Source organism: Apus apus, chromosome 9 (assembly GCF_020740795.1).
Source record: "Apus apus isolate bApuApu2 chromosome 9, bApuApu2.pri.cur, whole genome shotgun sequence".
In the NCBI taxonomy this organism is placed as follows: domain Eukaryota; kingdom Metazoa; phylum Chordata; class Aves; order Apodiformes; family Apodidae; genus Apus; species Apus apus.
The window spans coordinates 2559727-2580013 of NC_067290.1; the positions used below are offsets into that span (position 1 = coordinate 2559727).

Genomic DNA, 20287 nt, shown 5'->3' on the forward strand with positions numbered 1-20287 from the left:
CTCGACTTACTTATCTGACATAGCAATTTGTTCCAGCATTGCAGAGCCCGTGTTTGTCTTCCAGTTCCCAGATATGGAAGTTCTCCTGAAAGGAGAAAATATTACAAAGACAGCCAGTCTCTGAAATTTCACTGTCTCTAAAATGAATCTGATTTTCACATGAATACTGTCACAGCATTTACATCTTTTTAATACCTGGCAGCTTATAACACAACATCCAAACGCCAAGAATTCTAACAGGCATGGTGACTGTCAGCCAGACTCGTTTCATTGTAGGCATGTTATGAACTAGAACTGTGAAATTTGGGTTCCCCAGTTATTCCTTTAAGATTAAAAAAACCCCAAAAGCTACTATGATTAAGTGAAAGTGTTGGCAATAGGCTGTTATCAGTTATAAATGGATTGAACTACTGCAAATGTCAAGAAATTGAAGCTTCACCTTCTCATTTCAAATCCATCCCACTGCAGAGTCAGGTCCCAATACTCAAAGATATTTCTTTTTGACACCTCCAAAGGGATCTCAGATCTGGTTTAGGGCTGGATTTTGGTTATTCCACCAGTTTTTACTCTTTGCTAGTTTACTAATAATCCAAACAGTTTATGTCAAGGCTTGACTATACCAGCTTTTTTTTAATCTCTAAAAGAAAAATAAAGTGTTTTTTTTACCTCAGACCTTAGGACTGCAACCAGGGCTGAGGAGATTACTGGTTTCTGAAACCTAAATGCTTTACTGGGAATAGGCTAAGGATACAAATTATGAAGTGTTTCCAGTTAGTAAAATAATAGGAACATCTGTAATGTATTAACAGTATATCAGGCAGCAACTATAGTTTTCTCTCCATTTCTCTATTAACCTCATTACGAGGCTCAGGAGTATTTGTGGGGGGAATGTTGACTTTTCTATGGGAGACTCATGAAGTTTGCTGAATTTAGGAACATAAAGTCCTTGTAAGGTGCCATACTCTTTGTTGGTGTGGGAGAAACCAGAGAAAGGGGAAGGCCCATGCTGAGTGTGTAAGGTAACTTGTCCCAGCAATGAGGCTGTTTTGTGATTTCTGCTGCATTTTTCAAGAGATACTGATTTCTATGTGTGTACTTAGAACTTCAATATTTTAAGTTCAGCACAGCTCTACACACCTGTTCTCTGTCAGAGAGACAATACACAGATTCTCAAAGGCATTCATTAGCATGTACTATGTAAAGTGTCTTAGGAAGCAAGAAGTGACCAATTCAGAAAAAAACAAACGAAACAAAACAAAACTGTCCTGAAGACTTTGAGCAAGTATTTAGCTCCAGATCCCCAGCTGTACTGATGCCATCTCAGCACTACTGACCAGAGGAGAAGAGTTGCTTTGCTTGCAGCCAAGGGTACTGCCAAGGGCACAGGTGCCCTGCTCAACCTGGAGCAGGCTGATGGCTGGATACTGAGGGACCTGGGGAGGACCCAGAGGAACCCATGGACAGAGCCCTGACTGGTGTGATCTCAACAGCTCGATGCCATGTCTGTCACACAACAGGGGTTCCATTAGACCACAGATGATACAAAAGTCCCAGGCCAGGCCATCTGGCACGTTACGCCTTGGGCATGATTTCTGTAATTCAGATCTAATTTCCTCTGTGGAAACACGTAGGTTTCCCACCCTTCTTCACTTCTACTCTGATAATTGCTGTGGGTCTGTCACATCGTTATTGCCTCCACTTTTACCAAATATCAAACAATACAGAAAACAACTTTAAAGGGCTTTACAAGGAGGCTCCACATGTTTTCTCTTCATTTGGTCTTTTCAAAGAAGAACTTTTTTAAAACTGGGGGAGAATAAACTACAATTAGTACAAATCATTCATAGTAACTTGAGCTTCCCCTTTCCCAACATCCTTCTGCTTCATTTAGCACCATTTCAAGTACAGAATCCAAATACTCTGGACAGGGGATTGCCATCAGAAAAATATGTAGAAATATCTTCCTACAATTCTTGTGCAGCAGCCTGGTTAGTGGTTCACCTGTAGCACCATCTGTCTTTGGTTGATGTGCTCTGCTTTTGTTTTATTGACCTTCTGATCAAAGGAGATTAAGTTATGGATTCAGAGTGCTGCTTTTGGAGAGGAGATGTAAATGGAGTGGGTTTGTATTGCTGTTTTCCTTCCTTGTGTGTGACCCTTTTAACTCCATTTCCTTGAAGCCAGCTGAAGGCTGTAATGGCACCAAGTGCAGTTAAGGATGCGTCACCCCGAGGAGCTGTGGTGTTCAGAGGGACCCAGTGGTGCCTTTTGGCTAGAATCTCTACTGACAGATGATAAGCACCAGTGTTTTGTGAGTCATGGAGCCACTTATACCACAATTTCCCACAGAATTATAAAACTGAAGCTCTTAATAACTCTCTTTAAACTACACAAACAAATGTTCAGCTGGTATTTTTTGTGGTGGCTCCCTAAGTGCCTTGTTCCTGTGTCAGAGAACAAAATGAGAACCAGCTGTAAAACAATATTCTACTGACATCATGTATCTGGATGTTTGTGAAGAACTTCACAGACATTTGGTCAATCTTCTTTTCATGCTGCTTTGTCACAATGGATTGGTATTTCATTTTTCTGTGTGATTTAACTGTATGAAAGAATCTAGAGGAAAAAATGACTGCTGGGCTTTTAGCATTTGGATGAACCCATAGTTTCTGAGCAGCAACTTAAAAATAAATAAAAGGTAGGAGGAAGGAACAGGCTGTCATTTCAACTTATTTTTGCTGTCCCTTAAGGCAACTGCTTCTTCTGTGACGAAGAAATATTTAGGTTTGAAAATGATAATTTTACCATGGCTGACTCTTCCAAAATTATTCCAGAGACTGAACAGCATTTAAATTTCAAGCCAAAATAAAAATTAAAAAAATGGAGGTCTCTCTCCTCTGAAATGTAGTTTTTACCAAAGGGAATGAACCATCAAGTCACTACTGCTGCATCTGACTGCTGGTATCTGGTGTTGGGTCACAACCATTAAGAGTTGGGCTTTATTCCTAGCTCTGCCCCTTGGGAGCTGTAAGGCAAGAGACAAATCAACTCAGTTGATTGTACACAAGAGAGGAGGGGAGCAATGGGTAGCACCACACAAGAAATCTGCCTGTCTAAGCACCACCAGTAGAGCAAAGCATTGCTCCAGACCTGCAGTCGTATGCAAAGGTCTGAGGAAGAGAAGGAAGGCTGACTGGTGACTGGAAGCAGAGGGAAATCAAGGCTGTTGAATGGCACTGAGTAGAATAAAGGGGGCAAAGGAGAACCTGGGGCAATAGAAAAAGCTAGGGATAAGGGGTAGAGACCAAGAGACAGAAAGGTACAAGAGGTCTGGGGAAGTGGTGGGACTGGACCAAGATATGGTTTGGACAGATAGGAGAGGTGACCTTGGGGTGTAGGAGAGTGGTGCTATTAGAACAAGTAGGATGGATGTCTCCAGAAATGGGGCTAAAGACAGGAAAAGTCAACAGTCTGGAGCAGCAATGTAAGGCAAACAAGCAGAATTGGAATTAACTTCCCTGGAGAAGCCAGGAACAGAGAACACTGCAAATGACCAACAGAGGATTCCCAAAACCTCCCAATCCTTGTGAGCCATTTGCATGTTCTGCGTGGTGGCTGTGTGCAGCTCCAAATTCCAACATGCTGCTTTTGCAAAATGTAGATAGTTCTGGGTTCAAAATAAAGCAGGAGGACTGAGTGTCCACACTGCTGGATGGATCTGACCTGTGGGAATACTATTTCCCCCTGCTTCTGTGTTGGGCTTCCGTGAGGCCCCTCAGCTGTGCAGGGAGAGGCAGCTGGACTATTGAGCTGCCCCTGGAAGGTCTCATCTTTGATGTTCTTTCTCAAACACCCCTTCAGGTCAGATGTCAGGAGAGGCCAGCAGCTGCTGACACAGTTTTGATCTGTGACAGTAACATCTTAGGGGAGAAGTCAAGAGTTGTGGCCTTCCAATATCAACCTAAGGAGAGAATATTTTGCCCCTTTCCCCCACCCTGCTTTCTCAAAGGGCTTGTTGGCTGTTCCTAAATTACTTGACACTCAAAGCTAACTCTGTCTTCAACATTATAAAACATTTTACACCTTTCCTTTAAGCCAGCTTTGGCTTTTGCTCCTCTTAGTGCTTATGGTTTGCTTGAGAGTTCAGCTGCTTCTGCCGATAAAGATCTTGACTGTACATTTCAAATGTCAACACACATGAAATCTCTGATCCCTCCAATGTTACAGGAGTTCCTAGGGAAGTATCTTTGCTCGTGTATGGGGGGGGTGCATGTGTAAATCCATATATGTATTTTTACCCATGTTTTGTAATAATTTTCCTACCTCAGGATTCTAAGGAACAAGGAAAAAATGCATGAGACTATTGCAATTGTCTTAGAGACATGAATGAAAAGGGTGTATGTCACATTACATTGCTTGATGAGTGAAAGAGAGTAAAAATATGCACCAATACAGTTACCATAGCTCCACTACTACATGATAACCTGTTTTGCTGCTCTAGCTTAATGTGAAGTGGAACTCTGAAAGCTGAACAGCCTTTAGCCTCTTGTATAGTTGTGATCTTTAAACAAACACCTGTGAGTCTAAAATTAGAAGAGATTTTTCACCCATATAAGTGAAGGCCATTGCGAGATGAGAATGTTCCTTACACGTGTTATGTTCAAAGGAAAGCACTCTGTTTTGTTGAAGTGCTACAGGTCAGGCCTGTGTGAATGAATGCCACTTAATATCCTGAGAGGGAGAAGAAAATTCGATGCTAAGTTGGCAAAAAGATACAAAGGAAGCTCATTTAACAAGTCCTCTGTAAAAACCAATCCCTTTCCAACTGCTCCCTTCTTCAAACAAATAAACAAAGGTTAGCAGGAAAACCACTCTGGCAGGCTCACCTGTTGTCTTATTCTCCTCCTCCCAGTACAACCAATGTTACAAAAAGTCTTGATAAACCTAGAAAATCTAACACATTTTCTTTCCAGAGAGTATGACAACGGAGTCACCACATCAGCTCAGAGACTCATCCAACAGTCTTAATCTTACTGGTTCTTATCAATTTTGAAACAAGAAGATGAAAGAAGGTAAGTTTTTGGCTCACATGTATGCTTTGTAGTTACTGCCTATCTTTTGGATCCTGATGTCATATTTGGAGTCTATGAAGGGCTCAGTGGTGGCGTAGGTCTGAGTGAGGGCAACCACGCTGGCTATGTCCTGAAAATCGTAGTGGTTGTCTACCTTGATCTGCAGTCAGCATACCACAAGCACACAGCATATACAAAAAGAAAAAAGAGCAATTAGGAATGAAATGTAGAATTCAGCTGCAAATGGCATTCATGAGAAGTCTGGGTTTTGACAGCATCAGTTAATGAAAAAAGCACTGGATACCTTCTCTGATTTCTAGACCCTGTAACATTCCTGCTCAGAAGTACCTATTTTTCTAGGCCATATATTACCTCTTCATCTCTAGAAAGCAATCTGCAGACTGCAGAATTTTCTTTTGCTTTTCAATGTATTTATTTTTTTTAAGTGGTGATGGTTCATTTTAGATCTGCAGGCCTTAAGAGTTTTTCCAGGTGTGCTAATAAGCACCACTAATTCATACAGAATCCTTGTTGATTCTGGAAATGGCTCGTGTCACTGAATGCATATGGAGCCCACCATGGAGCATCACATCCTGTATCTCCTGTGGAGGAGATGAAGGGTCATGATATCTGGATGAGTGTGCATTCACACCGAGTACAGAGGGTTGTTTCAAGACAGCAGAAACAGTTTTTCTCCTTTTCCCCATTGCTCTGCAAGGAGCCAGACTCTCTAGGAGCAGGATTTCCTAGCTGTGGAACGCCGTGCTGAGATGGTGGATGGTACTAAACCCAGCAACCTCCACAGGAAATAAGAGGGAGAAAAGTGGGGAATACTGATTTAGGAAGAGAGGGAGGACAGGTGGAGGACAGAGACATCACTTTTGGACAGGGAGGGCACATCTCTACATTTGACTTAAAGGAAGGTGGCTGAAGTGGAGAGCAAAAGTGACTCAGAAGAGGAGGCTTAGGGGTAGCAGAAAATGGGAGGGGGAAACTGGAACTCCAACACACTGACCCAAAGTACATTTTAGAATGGTGAGGAGAGGAGGCAGGGGTTATAATTTCTCATCTAACATTAGGAGGGTTTGCAACTCTTTGCAAGCCCAGTGCCTTGTTTGCTTCCAGTCACCTGGTGCTTCAAGGGAACCTGAGGGCCAGAGTGCCCCAGCCACCAGATGGGACATTAAATAGGGTCTTGGGGAGCTCACAGGTACCTGCTCTCAGCTCTCAGATGGAGAACAACAGAGTAACTTGCCATTTGAGAGCCACAAAACTAGACATGGGTGCTTGGTTTCAACTTAATTTCTGAAAACTTAATAATTAAGCACGTGAGTCTAAGCAGGACCACGGAAATGCTACTCCTAGCAATGCCTTTAGGGAGGACTGGGAGAACCTTTACTTGGACTCTGACAGTGAGCATTTCACTACAAAAGACTGGCAGTTAATCTTTTAGGTTTTAAAGTATTTTAGAGCTAAAGAGAATCTACATTTCTGTGTGTTGTTTTCCTTCTCTATAAGCGAGAGGTGAATATTGAAAGGACAGTATGGACATTCTAATACTTCACATATGCAATCATCAGAAGCTGCTGTTTAAGAAATTAGTGGTTAATTCTCCTCTCAATTACACTGGCTGCCTGATTTCCACTAACTTACTGAGTACGACTAAGCAAAACCAGGATAGGCACAAGAACATGACATATAAACACAACTTGCATAATTACTGAGTAAAATACAATTAAATGTATTTTTTATTCCTATTGTGAGTGATAAAATATGATCATGGAGCTTTTGGAGATTCAAGATGATAAATGCAACTATTCTCTGATGATTTGTTTTAAAATCTAAAGCACTTCAAGCACTGAAGTGTTTTTAGTGAGGGAAAATGGTTAATCTGTAACGACCAGAAATTTTCACTGATATCAATGAAAGTGGGATTCAAATCATATCCCATTGAACCATCATTGTGAGAGAAGTGATACCAAAACAGCTGTACTCACCACTGAAAGGCAATTACTTTGGGGAAAGAAAGCAGCAGTTATATAGTGGTATGAAACAATCACAGTGAATACATTAAGACAGGAAATGAAGAAAAGTTCAGTTTTGAGCTGAAACTCATAAAGAACCTATATTCCCAGGTCCAAAAATTTGGATTGTGCAAACAGACCTTGACTCTTCAATAACTTTCACTGCAGTCAACTAAATTAATAAATAAGGTTCTACTTCAAGAAAGCACCTCAGCATGTTTCAAAGAACGTCCTAGATAGGACAATGCATGGACAGAAAGGCCTTGATGTGAAAGTATTTATCTTAATATTTTCCTAAAGAAAGGTGCTTTCTTGAATAATATCCAAGAAGAGATTTGCAGGGGTAAGGATCTCATACAGAGTTAGAAGAGTGAAAAGTTAAAATGTCCAGGATAAGAAGGAACATGCATATTGTTGTAGGCAAACACTGGTCTCCTAACATGCAGTAAGTAGCATCTGCACCTTTCCCATGCCTGAGTGAGCATGTCCAATCTTCACCACCACAGGAAAGGTTGGCATTGTTAGCTAAGGGGGGAAACAAAAAAAAAGACATATTAGAGAGAGCAACTATGGGTTAAATGATTAAACTAGATGATTCATGAAAATTATTTCGATGTGACCGTAGAGCAGCCAGAGCTGTTCTTGCTGTGCTGTCATTCAAATGTCACTTGTCTAGGTAGGACTACGTGTTCTGGTGAATTCCTATGTTTGTGGAGTTCCATGTCATTCCCAATACACCCAGTTAGGATACTTAACTGTTTTGTATGTCTTCCATTTAACTTCACTTTTTAAACTGAGTTTCTGCTGTTGCCTATTTTCTTTTTCCTCTTCCTCTTTTCTTCTACTGTGTTTTCTAAATCACAAAGTCACTCTCTCCAAGGTTATAACCATTAGTTTTGTCAAATTAGTCACCTTTTCCTCCTTTTTTGTGACCACGTATGAAAGCAATGTCTAATTCACCAAAGAAACTTCCTTTAAAGGAAGATCTTGGCTTCTGTTACAGATTTTTCAAGTTCTCTAGGTAAGGCTCCAGCTACTGCATAGAATGGAAGTAATAATTCAGCCATTGATGAGGGAATCACACATGCAACAACATATCACTATGCTTTATCCAATCACATAATTATGGTTCTGTCTGTCAGTAAGTTCTGTGAATAACTGTTTTTTTCCATCATTCATTTGAAGAAGATTTCGATTTCCCAGACACGGGTGCAGCTGTCACTTCTTTATCTTCTCTTCCACCTAAAATGTACTTATATTGAACCTCTACCAACCAAGCATAAATGCAAAGACTTAGCAAAACATGATTACAACTAGAAATAAAAAGCTGAACACCCTCAACATGTAATCAAACTGGGCAGCAGAACAGTGAGTTTTATGGGCTCTGAGACCTTCATTTAGTACCCAATTTCAACAGGGTAAATACAATCAAAGGCAAAGTTGATGTTGTAGAAAATAAAGAATTCTTAGAGATTTTATGAGCACATTATTTTCCAAATGCTTACAAAGGATTGTCAAGAGGTTTGATGGAGTTCACCCTGATCTCTCTGTGCTCTGCACATCATTGCACAGAAACACACAACCTCAAACAGGTATTCTGGGATTTCTAATACTGACATAAAGATCAAGAGATAAAGAATAGAAAGGTCACTTGGCTTTTGGTAACATCCAAACCTACTTGTAGGGTTACAGAGCTAATTAAAATTCACACATGTTTTCCCTCGATTTTAAACCTTTATTTTCAACATGCTTTTAAGGAATGCTTGGAAATATGCTTTGATACTTTCACTGAAAGGCAAATCTGCACAAGAACAACAGGGCATTCACAGCGAGGTACTAATATTCTGTGCTGCTTCCTGTCACATTCCCAGGACAATACATCCATCTCTTCTCTTTTGGTTTTCAATGGACTTCTCTGATTGTCCTAGCATGCATGCTGATGTAAGAAGAATTCTTCACTCTAAGGGTGGTGAGGAACTGGAATGGGTTGCCCAGGGAGGCTGTTGATGCCCCCATCCCTGGAGGTTTTTAAGGCCAGGTTGGACAAGGTTTTGTGCAGCCTGGTCTAGTGGTTGGGTTCCCTGCTCATGGCAGGGGGGTTGGAACTTGATGATCTTTAAGGTCCCTTCCAACCTTAATGATTCCATGATTCTATGATTCCAATACTGGTTTGTTTGTTCTGACTTCTTTTTTAAAAACAGACAAAAGGCATCTAAGCAAACAAAACCTAGTTGCCTGTTTTTTGACAGAACCTCAGTTTCTGCTCCACCTGATCAGGAGAAGAAGGAGGAACCTTTGAACTTGCTATTTTAACATACCAGAGTTTTTGAAGCCTGAGGGAACTACAGAGTCCTACAGTTGTTACCTATGCAACACAGGCCAAGGAGGTTTCTCATGGAACTGGACCAAACCCAAAGCCAGCACTAGCATATCTTTTCAGGACAAAACCAGGTTTGATTAAAAGACTTGCAGTTATGAAAAACTTTCGGCAATCGCAGTTAACTTAGTTAAGTCAAGATGTAATTACACATCTTCTGCTGGGGCATCCTTGAGATGTGAAACCATGGATTACCACCACGGGCAAGCAGATCATTCTGGGCCCCATCTTTTGGTGCTTTACAGAACAGGCATAACTGCAGCTGCCACATCTCAGTGCCTGGCTAAAGGCAACTTGCATGGTTTTTTTGCAGAAACCCTGGGGACTAACAGTGTAGGAACCAGTAACTTTGAATGTCTTGAAGCTCTTTTATTTACCTCTTGTTTAGGAACCATTTCAAGAGTTTGTCTTTAAATCCAAAATACATTGAATTGCGTTTTACAGATCTGTTTCAATCTAACCAATTTAAGTTAAGGCAGGTAAGCATGAAAACGTTTGACTAGTTTTAAAATAGCTAAAAACACTTGCAAAAGAATCACAGGTCACCTATCTTGCAATTTAAAAATAAAATTCTTGCTAAACTGTAGAAATGCAAAGTCCTGTCTAGTTGACATCTAGTCAGTTATTTATTGCTTTCAGATTTTAAAACCAGCCACTTTTTAAATTTTTTGGGGGAGGCAGAAATGGGAACAAATCATTGCTTCACTCAAGATTCCTAAGGGCAGCACCATGTTTTTATGATTGAACTATAAACCACCGAAGCAGGGTTTGTAATGGAAATGCTGGCAGATCTCTAACTATAGCAATACAAATGCCCCCCCTGTAATTAAGAGGACCACGTATCTTCCCATGATTCCAGAGCTGTGGAATCCTCTGTGGGCCACAGGAACAAAAAAAAAAAAGTAAAAATTTCTCCCTCAGTAAAATGTGCTAACATCATTGAAGGCAACAGAGTTCATGTTGCTCTGGAGCCCACTGCCAAGATGCCCCATCCCAGCACTGACACGTAGCAGTGGCAGCTGGACTTCAGACAGGAGAGCCAGGCAGCAGAGGAGGCAAAGAGTCACTTATCCCAGGGCTCCCAGGGCAATAGAGCTGGGGAAAGGTCTGGAGACCAAGTTTATGAGGAGCAGCTGAGGGAACTGGGGTTGTTTAGCCTGGAGAAGAGGAGGCTGAGGGGAGACCTTCTTGCTCTCTCCAACTACCTGAAAGGAGGCTGGAGTGAGGAAGGAGTTGGTCTCTCCTCCCAAGTAACAAGCAACAGGACAAGAGAAAATGGTGTCGAGTTGCACCAGGGAGGTTTAGGTTGGATATTAGAAACTTCTTCACTGAAAGGGTAATAAAACACTGGAACAGGCTGCCCAGGGAGGTGGTTGAATCACCATCCTGGGAGGTGTTAAAAAGCCATGTAGATGTGGTGCTGAGGGATGTGGTTTAGCAGTGGACTTGGCAAATTGGGTTGGACTTGATGACCTGAAAGGTCTTTTCAAACCAGAAGGATTCTGTGATTCTCTTAACGCCTTCTCTCCTTGTATCTTTCACTGGGGCAGGCCCCTCAATCTAATGGTGATGAAGTTGCACTTATTTTGGTTTTGAACAGCATTTTCTTTATTCCTGCTCTTACTTTGATAACCAGAGCTCCCCCTTTGTGTGCAGGCACTAGACACGTCCCATCATGCAGTCACTTCCCTACCACTAACTCACCTCCAGCTGGGCATGGTCTTGTTCTGTCACACAATAACAACACCTGACATTTCTCACTGAAATCTTAGAAAACTTGATTAGAGTCCTCACCTCTTGCTGGCCTGCTCTGTTAAGTTAATAACTATCTTAATAGAACAGGCAGCCTCAAGACTTGCCATCCGTTGGGTAAACTTTCTGTATGAAACAGCTGTGATGGCAACACCAAAAACCTCCATGGCAACACCAGCTCCATGGGCTGCCTTTTAATGATGACAGTTAATTGGTAGAGAGGGACCTTGAAAGAAGAGTGAGCACGTATCAATGGGTCCACTTTAAACAGAGCTCACGCTAATGGGACTCATTGCATGTTCTCTTGTTGGGGGAGAAAGGCCATTTTGCAAAAATATTGCTTATTTTTCAAATGTGTCTTAGGTTCAGGAAAGTATAAATTCCACTCATCATTAAAAACTGAGAAAAAAAATCAGAAAAGACCAACAATGGAAATTATATTAGGAAATCTGGCAAGTTCCTGTGTATGAGAGATGGAAATGCACTACACTGCATGAACCCTGCCCCATACATATCATATCCATTAAATACATCTGAATATTCAAAACAATTAGGATAAACAGAGATTCTATTATAACTTAAATAACACAAACCCCCTAGAATTATTAATTAGAGAGAAAACATGCATGCAATGCAATTACCCATAGGTGTATATGCATATGATTGGATTGGTAATAAGTATTAATAGCAACTGGAAAAACATGGCTTTTTCTAGGAACCCACATTCAAAACAGTTGAGGCACGTTGCTGATAATTGCTAATATGGAATCTTACTCAATTTAAGGTCACTGAGGATTATAATAATAATATATTTCCAAATGTGGGTAACAGCAGCCTAGATTCCTAAGTTTCAAGCAGATGATGCAGGGAAGCATGGGAGATGCTTTACTGACAAGACATGGTTTAATGGTTTCTGTCACATACACTGTCATGAATTAAACTGACACACTTCATGACCAGACAAATCTCATGGTTGTTACCACAGGGCAGCTTCAAACTGGGAGGTCACTCATGTTTGACATGAGTCCCAGTGAGTACAGCAGTAATACTTCAAAAACTCTTGGTTTTGGCACATGTCTCAGTGTTGCAAGCCCAACCCTGTCCCGGGGTAACTGCACCGTGGAAGGGGTGAAGGACAGAGAAGAATGAGGGATTAAATATTAGAAGTTATTAATTTTTTAATACGAATACAACAGTATATATGGGTTTAAAATGGGACTCTAATATCCTGTCTGAAAAAATAATAATTTTTAGTTACATGTCTATCTTTTCCCTATCCAAACAATAAATTAGTGTTAGTATTTTTCATTCAAGAGCTCATTTGCATGCCACTTAACTCTTTACTATCACCTTTTTTTACGTAACTACCATTTATTTTTATTAGTAATTTGTACAGCTCTGGAGTCCTCATCATAGGAAAGACATACAGCTTTGGAGAGGGTGCAGAGAAGGGCCACAGAGATGATCAAAGGGCTGGAGCAGCTCTGCTATGAAGACAGGCTGGGAGAGTTGGGGTGTTCAGCCTGGGGAAGAGAAGGCTCCAGGGAGACCTCAGAGCACCTTCCAGTGACTGAAGGGGCTCCAGGAAAGCTGGGGAGGGGCTTTTCACCAGAGGGGGCAGTGACAGGACAAGGGGCGATGGTTTTGAACTGAAAGAAGGGAGATTTAGGTGAGACATCAAAAAGAAATTCTTCACCATGAGGGTAGGAAGGCAATGGCCCAGGTTGCCCAGGGAGGCTGTGGAAGCCCCATCCCTAGAGGTGTTCAAGGGCAGGTTGGATGAGGCTTGTGCAGCCTGGTCTGGTGGGAGGTGTCCCTGCTCATGGCAGGGGGGTTGGATCCTGATGATCTTTCAGGTCCCTTCCAACTTTAACCATGCTGTGATTCTCTGATTCTCTGATTTTATTATTTTCAAGGCAGTCCAGTTGAAAATAGCTCTTTTAATGGCGTTGTTTGAACGTCACTAAAATGGATTCTGTGAGAGGCCTAATATGGTTTTCAGATGAACTCTTCTGAAGTTGATTGGTCTTGTCCTCACAAGAGCGATTTTTCTAAAATGAATGGATTTGATTTTTCAGCCATGTCCTTGCACTGGGACTACAGAAGCTGACAACCTGGCTCAAACTTAAACTTCACTGGTGGTAGAACCTCTAAGAGCCATGAGATCTGCACCCCACAATCTCCCCAGGTAAGTGTACAAGACTCATACTTTCAAACCTCTTGCAGCAACTCTAATATCATCGAATTCTTCTAAAATATTGATAAAAACACAGACAGCAACCCCTCAGCATCTCTCACAGCCATGATTCACCATTCCTTTTCCACTGGAACTATTCCTATTTGTTTGACAAGAGCCAGGAAAGCACAGCAGGAACTCAGGATACACTTTATTTCTCCAATTTTCCATTTGCTCTTCTTGTTTTCCATACTACTGAAAGGCAACTCGCAAAGTAATGATAGTCAGAATGAAACAATTTAGAAGAACTAACTCAAACAGGACTTACACAGATGGAATTACTAAATCCAGGGAGAAGTTAGACCCAATATTCTGAAGCTGCTGAATAAACACTAATTAAGGCAAACCTGCATTCATAGCAAATCATCTTGAAGTATCTCCCAGAAACATGTTTCTATGTCATCAAGGCTCTCAGAACCAGGTCGTGACATCTGCTGGGTTAGCTAGCGTGAGACCACAAAGCTTTTTGAAACTGCTGCTGTTCAGAGCAATAAATTATCACATCATTCTCGTTAAGGCTGGAAAGGATTTGGATTTTTACTCTTCTGTTACGTGAATTATTACATGAAACATTCCTTTTCCACACTGCTGGGATGATTCGCAAATTGGATTCAAACGTAAGTTATGTTCAAAGATTCATTAGTTACTGGTCAGAACCTACTGTAAATGCCTGAAATCTGAAAAATAATACTGTACTGCTCTGCTGAAATGTTAAGATATTTTCAGTATGTTGCATATGTTGTTTTCATAAATGAGGTAAGGTTGGCCTGTCTTCTGTTCTGATCCCACATATTAATAATCACACAGGATGAACAGGGAAACACAGAAAATTCAGCAAAAAATGCAGCAAACACTGCAATTACTGATTGTTGCTTTTGCTAGAAAAAAAATGTGCCAAATTAAAACAGTCTAAAAAGATGCTGATCAGTGATAGAGGTGCTCACAGATGGTAACACTGCCCAGAGATCTCTACAGAAACCACCATAATTAAAACTACTTCCATTTTTTGTTTTATCCACATACTCTTAACTAGGTTTAAGCTGGAAAATGAAATGCTGCTTGCCAAATTTGCATTATTATAGATATTTCAGTTGTGTAATATCTGACCAACTGACTCTAGAGAGCCGAGCTTTCATGCAGGCAAGTTGCCTGACAACAATAAAGCTGACTTCCAATTCAAAACACTTATCTTAATCAGATGAGCATGAAAACCTAAAAAGCTGGTTACTTCCATGAGTCTCTTCTTGACATCACAATAGCAAGGACAATTATTATTAGAGCTTCTTAACATCTCATCTGCATCAATGTTTTAAAATTGAGGATTCATTGTATTATGAGCTTACAAAGATAAGTATCATTTTACTGTATTAATCTTTAATATCTGCCCACCTGAAGATTTCACAAATCTGTTTATCATGCTTTTTGCTAGAGAAAGAAGTATTCTAATTTGACACACTGGCACAATACCTGCAGGCACCACATCAGCCTCAATAAGCTGTAGTGAAGGTTATTTAGGTAACCAGTAGGAGCCTGTACAGTTTTGTGGGTGGTTTTCCATAGCTAATGGAAATAATACCTATTCTTTCCTATTTCAGAAATTTCCTGGAGTTTGAGAGTCTAGTTGACTACAGTGTCACCCTGTGATTCCTTCACTCTAAGTCTGTTCATTTAAAATGAACTCTTAAAATGCAACCATCATACACTGAGGTGCTCAAAGCTTTCTAAGTTGTTCTACAATTCAAGTATTTTTGAACAATGCTTAGAACCACATAATATTGGCTATTTTATTCCCATGAGACACCATTTGAATTACTGTAAATTCACTTGGAATTCTTCAAAGACATAACGTAAAATACAATCAAAGCTGTATCTAAAAAAATAAAACTAGACAAAGATCATCTTCTAAATAAAAAGGAAAAAGGAAAAAAAAAAAAGCAAGCCCTCTGCTGGCAACAATACAGAAAGCACAGGTTTCTGAAGGTGGAATTCACCCTGGCTCTAATTCCCACATAGTTGGGTTGACAAGAAAAGCCACAATAGCAAAAAAAAATAAAAAGAAAAAAGAGGGAGTGTGGGGGGAAAGTAGTGACACACAAAAAAATAGATGTTGCATAAACATGACTTACCTCAAGTTCAGTGTTTAAATATTTATCTTTCCAATAATCCCCGAGCAAAGTTCATTTAACCGCTCTAGCTCCGTGTAATTTATTTGTGGGACACGCATCAGACTCAGTCTAATTTTGCTCTGCTTACTTTGGAGAAAGGAAATTAAAAGTAAAATAACGAAGGTGGCCTTTTATTCATTTTCCTCTTTCCCAGAAACAGGCAGGAAGAGCCCTAAATCAATAAACAAGCAGATGATGTACTTTCTCTGGGCTATTGGGTTTCAAGGAAACACCATCTGCAGGGAAGAGGTGGCTCAGCCTTGCAGGCACTTCCCGGCCCCGCCAGGGGTAGCTCAGCACGTTCCTCTCTCCATGAGGAACACCAGAACGTGATGCTCAGACAGCTGCTCCTCCCAACCAACACAGCCAACAATTCCAAGATGTCCAGCCAGATTTTCCACTGCCTTGGACCTTGACAGAAAAAACTAGGTGTAAATGTCTATCATTAACGGAGCAACATTTTATACCCAAGTGTTTTATTATCTTTTTGGAAATACGGGCATTAAAGAAATCCCAAAGCTCAAGTGGGTAAAAGGAGCAGAGCTTCAATGTGCTTTGTGTGCCAGGTGACCAGAGAGAGGCAAATGCACCTTCCCTGCTATTTTGTTATTAAAACCAGAGGGTTAACATGGCTTACAAGCTATGGGCAGTGCAACACAGGTTGGTCCCAGGGAAGCCCTGGGCCACCTCAGTTCCCTCTGCAGTTAATGGGAAATGATGGAAAATAGGGGCACGGTGCCTTCAGAGCCCACTGCCAACACCTCATAAGGCTGGGCCTTAAGGACCCAGCTCTCCTGGTTCTCCCTGAAATCCATTCAAGTTTGCACATCATCTTAGTGTAAAAAGTGACACTACCGGGTAAATGACCCATGAGCCAGCAGTGTGCCTTTGTGGCCAAGAGGGCCAGTGGAATCCTGGGGTGCATGAGGAAGAGTGTGGCCAGCAGGTGGAGAGAGGTAATTTTCCCTCTCTACTCTGCCCTGGTGAGGCCACAGCTGGAGAACTGGGACTAGTTCTGGGCTCCTCAGTTCAAGGGAGACAGGGAACTGCTGGAGAGAGTCCAGGAGAGGGCAACAAAGATGACTGGGGGACTGGAGCATCTCTCTTATGAGGAAAGGCTGGCAGAGCTGGGGCTGTTCAGCCTGCAGAAGAGAAGGCTGAGGGGAGACCTTATCACTGCCTGTAGGTATCTCAGGGTGGGTGCACGGAGGATGGAGCCAGACTCTGCTCAGTAGTGCCCAGGGACAGGACAAGGGGCAATGGGCAGAAGTTGGAACATGGGAAGTGGCATTTAAATATGAAGGAAAACTTCCCAGGGAGGGTGTGGAGTCTCTTTCTCTGGAGACATTCCAAACCTACCTGGACACAGCCCTGAGTAAGGTGCTCCAGGGCATCCTGCTTTAGCAGGAGGGTTGGACTGGATGATCTTTAGAGGCTCCTTCCAACTCTGACAATTCTGTGATTCTATGAATCTGAACCAAGGAATAAATCTAAAATACCTCTCTCCCCACAGCCAGTTTTCAATTTAAATAGAAGAGTTATCTAAATCAACACAGAAGTGACCTGACGGTAGAAGAATCTTCTACTTTCAATACCTGGGCAGCATGAAAACAGAAATTGTCATTAACAAGAACATTAGGTATGATGGCAGTGAACCAGAGAGAGCAGTTCCACAGATCTCTGGTAGAAATTCTGGAGAAGACAAAATCTTTGAAGAGACAAATTATCTTCTGGCACGTCAGTGTTTCATTCCATTTCAATCACTCTACCAACTATTCAGCAAACTGTTGTCTCTAAAACCAAGCAACATTTGGCCACCTTATAAAAAGAATCCCCAAATTGCTGTGACTATAAACTATGGGGTTTGTTACTGTGGCATTAGGAAGTGGCAGCTATAAATACCCTCCCTTTTGAAGTTGGCTACAGTACATTTGGAGGCACTGGAACTGAAAATCCATTACATTTCCTCTATCTTGTGAAATACTATTCTAATTTTGAGTTTCCCACATGATTGTACAGTTTTTTTATGGGATGTGCACTGTGACTGTATCAAGTAAACAGAAGGTAGTTTTTAGGAAAAATAAATTTGGCAATCCCAAATGCTGACTAGGGAGAAAAGAACTCTAGCAAGGCATCAAGAAGGCAACAAATAAACTATTACTGTGGAGAATCCTCTTGAAATCATTCTAAAATAAAATTAATTTGCCACAATGGGGAGAGAATAGGATTGATACAGATTAAAAATGATACTCTGTAGAGTGGCAGAAGCTGATGTACTGAGCAGGCAGCCCAACCAACAGATATGGTGAAGATGCAAATTGTCTGGCAGCTGGGAGGGACAGGGAGGTGTCTAGTGCATACCTTGTAATTAAAGAGCCTTTGGAAAGCTGCATGGGCAATCCCCATGGGACACAGAATGCCTCCCCAGAATTAGAAATCCTGTGCATAATTAGAATTCCTATTGAGAAGAGATGAAGCTGATCATAAATTTGACTGTAGCCAGGTTTCCTGCCTTGTTCCTATACAATGCATATCAACAAATATAGTGGATTATCCCCAATCCTCTTCATTTGATTGCATCTTGCTAGAAAACAGAAATGAGTTGTTCAACACGAGCCTTACTTAGCAAGGCAGAAAGGAGAGCATGCCAAGGGTTTTTGCTACTGTGTCAATAAAGAACCACAGGAATCGGTGACTATCCCTGATAAGTGAACTTTCTGTTTCTCATTAGCAAATGTTGGCTGTATCATACTTTTACCTGGGAGGGGCACTATTTCATCCTGCTACCTTTCATCCTTCATTACTCTTATGACATGATCTGCTATGATATCATGGCTTAGTGATCAAACTAAAGGAAAAATGACATCATCACACACAGTGTAGTGAAAGAAGCCCTGTAGTGTTATTCCATTCACATAAATAGCAAAAAGACTTCTTTTGTTGTTGTTCAGTCTGCTTAGATTTATAAAATGTTGGCTACAACTTCTTTAGTAGATTAGAGACAAGATTATTTTGCTTAAAAGTTAGTCAAGGAATATTTCTATGTCTTTTAGGAATAACCTTTGTATTTTACAAGGCCAAGATCTAACTGTAGTACAGATTGGGTCTTGAGCTTGTGATTTCTTTTAAACTCTCTAAAAGTAATTTGCCAAATACAATGAAAAATACTAACAATATATGATGCAAATAGGACAATGCAGCTTCAAACTCAGACCTAATGCTTGCTTTTACTGTTCAGTGGTAACAGGTACTCAAACACTGATACCAGTAGAAGTTTAGGGTAATATTTGTCTCCCACAAACGGACTACAAATGCATCTTCTTACATTTGTGAGAGCATATTCCTGAGTATAGAGATTTCCAGACTTATTAAAACCCCTTTTAAATGCTATAAGTATGTTTTTGTCTAAACACTGATAGCAATCTGACAAAACTTACCACTTCAGGACAAAGATTTGTCAGAAAACAGGAGCTCTGCTGAGGTTTCTAAAACTGTTGGCCTTTTACATTTTAGTGATAAGACTGTATTGATGTTGTCATGAAGCAATGAGAGATACACCTACCAAAGAACTGCTCATTAGCTGGACCTCTGTGGGAAGCTGAACAGCCAGTTTCAAGCTGAAAGGTCTTGCTGCGTGTAGCATGTTCAAGCCTCCTCCTTCCAATGGTGACCAGGTCTAAAGAGACCTACAGGGAACAGACTTACTGTATAGGAACCTCTCCCGTGGCCATTTGCTTCTCTAAGTATAATCCTGCTTTAAATATCCCACCTCTGTGCCATGGCTGTGAAGGACTCTTAACCATCCAACTGGATCACTGCAAGGGCAGCTTCAGGCAACACTGTGCAAGATTGTCATGACAATGTGTTTTTATGGCATTTGCACAATTATAATGAGATTTAGTCTTAGCATTTTTATGCTTCTACATGTTCAGTGGAATGTATTCAATTCTCAACTATGTCTACAAAATAGATGTGAATCCGTTTTAACTTGTCACAATTTTTTTATTTATATTTGGTTGTAAGCATAATATTTTTAGTTTGATTGTACTAGATACAAAAGTCTTCAGGACATTATAGTTTGATGTGCTGTTCTGGACAACCATAGCCAAAATGTGCCTTAGTTAATCATCAAACAGGTAGACCTGCATGCTCCATGGTAGAGAAGAGAGTTTGCCCAGCATATTTCCTTATTGTTTGAAATTTACTGAAACAGTAATGAGACTGGTCAGTTTAGAAGATCTACAGCAGCAGCTGTGTGATGTCATCTGGAAACCAATCAACATCTCTCAATTAATTCCTTCATCACTTTCCAATCCCACTGCCCTAAGTGAGACTTGAAAATCAATAGTCCTAGAACTACTGACCACAGAGGACATTAAAATACCTGCTCAGGGTTTTTTTCTGTGGCCTTTTTGTACTTGAACTTCCTGTGTAAGGTTTCAGCCCCACAACCTTTTTATCTTTTCACTCACATGAAAAGCTTCCTGAAAGAAGTAAGTTTCCTCCAGTTAAGAGCAGAGATATTAACAGGAGGTTATTTGGAGGTGTTAGTCCTGGACTTGGATAACTTTTTAATTAAGTCAATGAATTTTCAGTTCCTAAGCTTGATTTGTGAAGTGACCAAACATGCAGTCCTTTCAGTAGTCCTGGCCTGCATCTTG

At 40.9% G+C, this 20287-nt stretch overlaps 2 protein-coding genes across 4 annotated transcripts in view; both read right to left on the reverse strand.

Moving 5' to 3' along the window:
• The window catches only part of TSEN2 (tRNA splicing endonuclease subunit 2), a 603350-nt gene that overhangs the window by 182701 nt on the left and 400362 nt on the right, over positions 1 to 20287 (reverse strand). The gene's annotated exons all lie outside the window — the stretch shown is intronic.
• SYN2 (synapsin II) overlaps positions 1 to 20287 on the reverse strand; it is a 178585-nt gene that overhangs the window by 41303 nt on the left and 116995 nt on the right. The window contains exons 6-8 of the mRNA XM_051627100.1: positions 7559 to 7621; positions 5090 to 5232; positions 11 to 85 (exon numbers count right to left, since the gene is read on the reverse strand). Coding sequence (XP_051483060.1) covers positions 11 to 85; positions 5090 to 5232; positions 7559 to 7621 — 281 coding nt within the window. The remainder of the gene's footprint in view (positions 1 to 10; positions 86 to 5089; positions 5233 to 7558; positions 7622 to 20287) is intronic.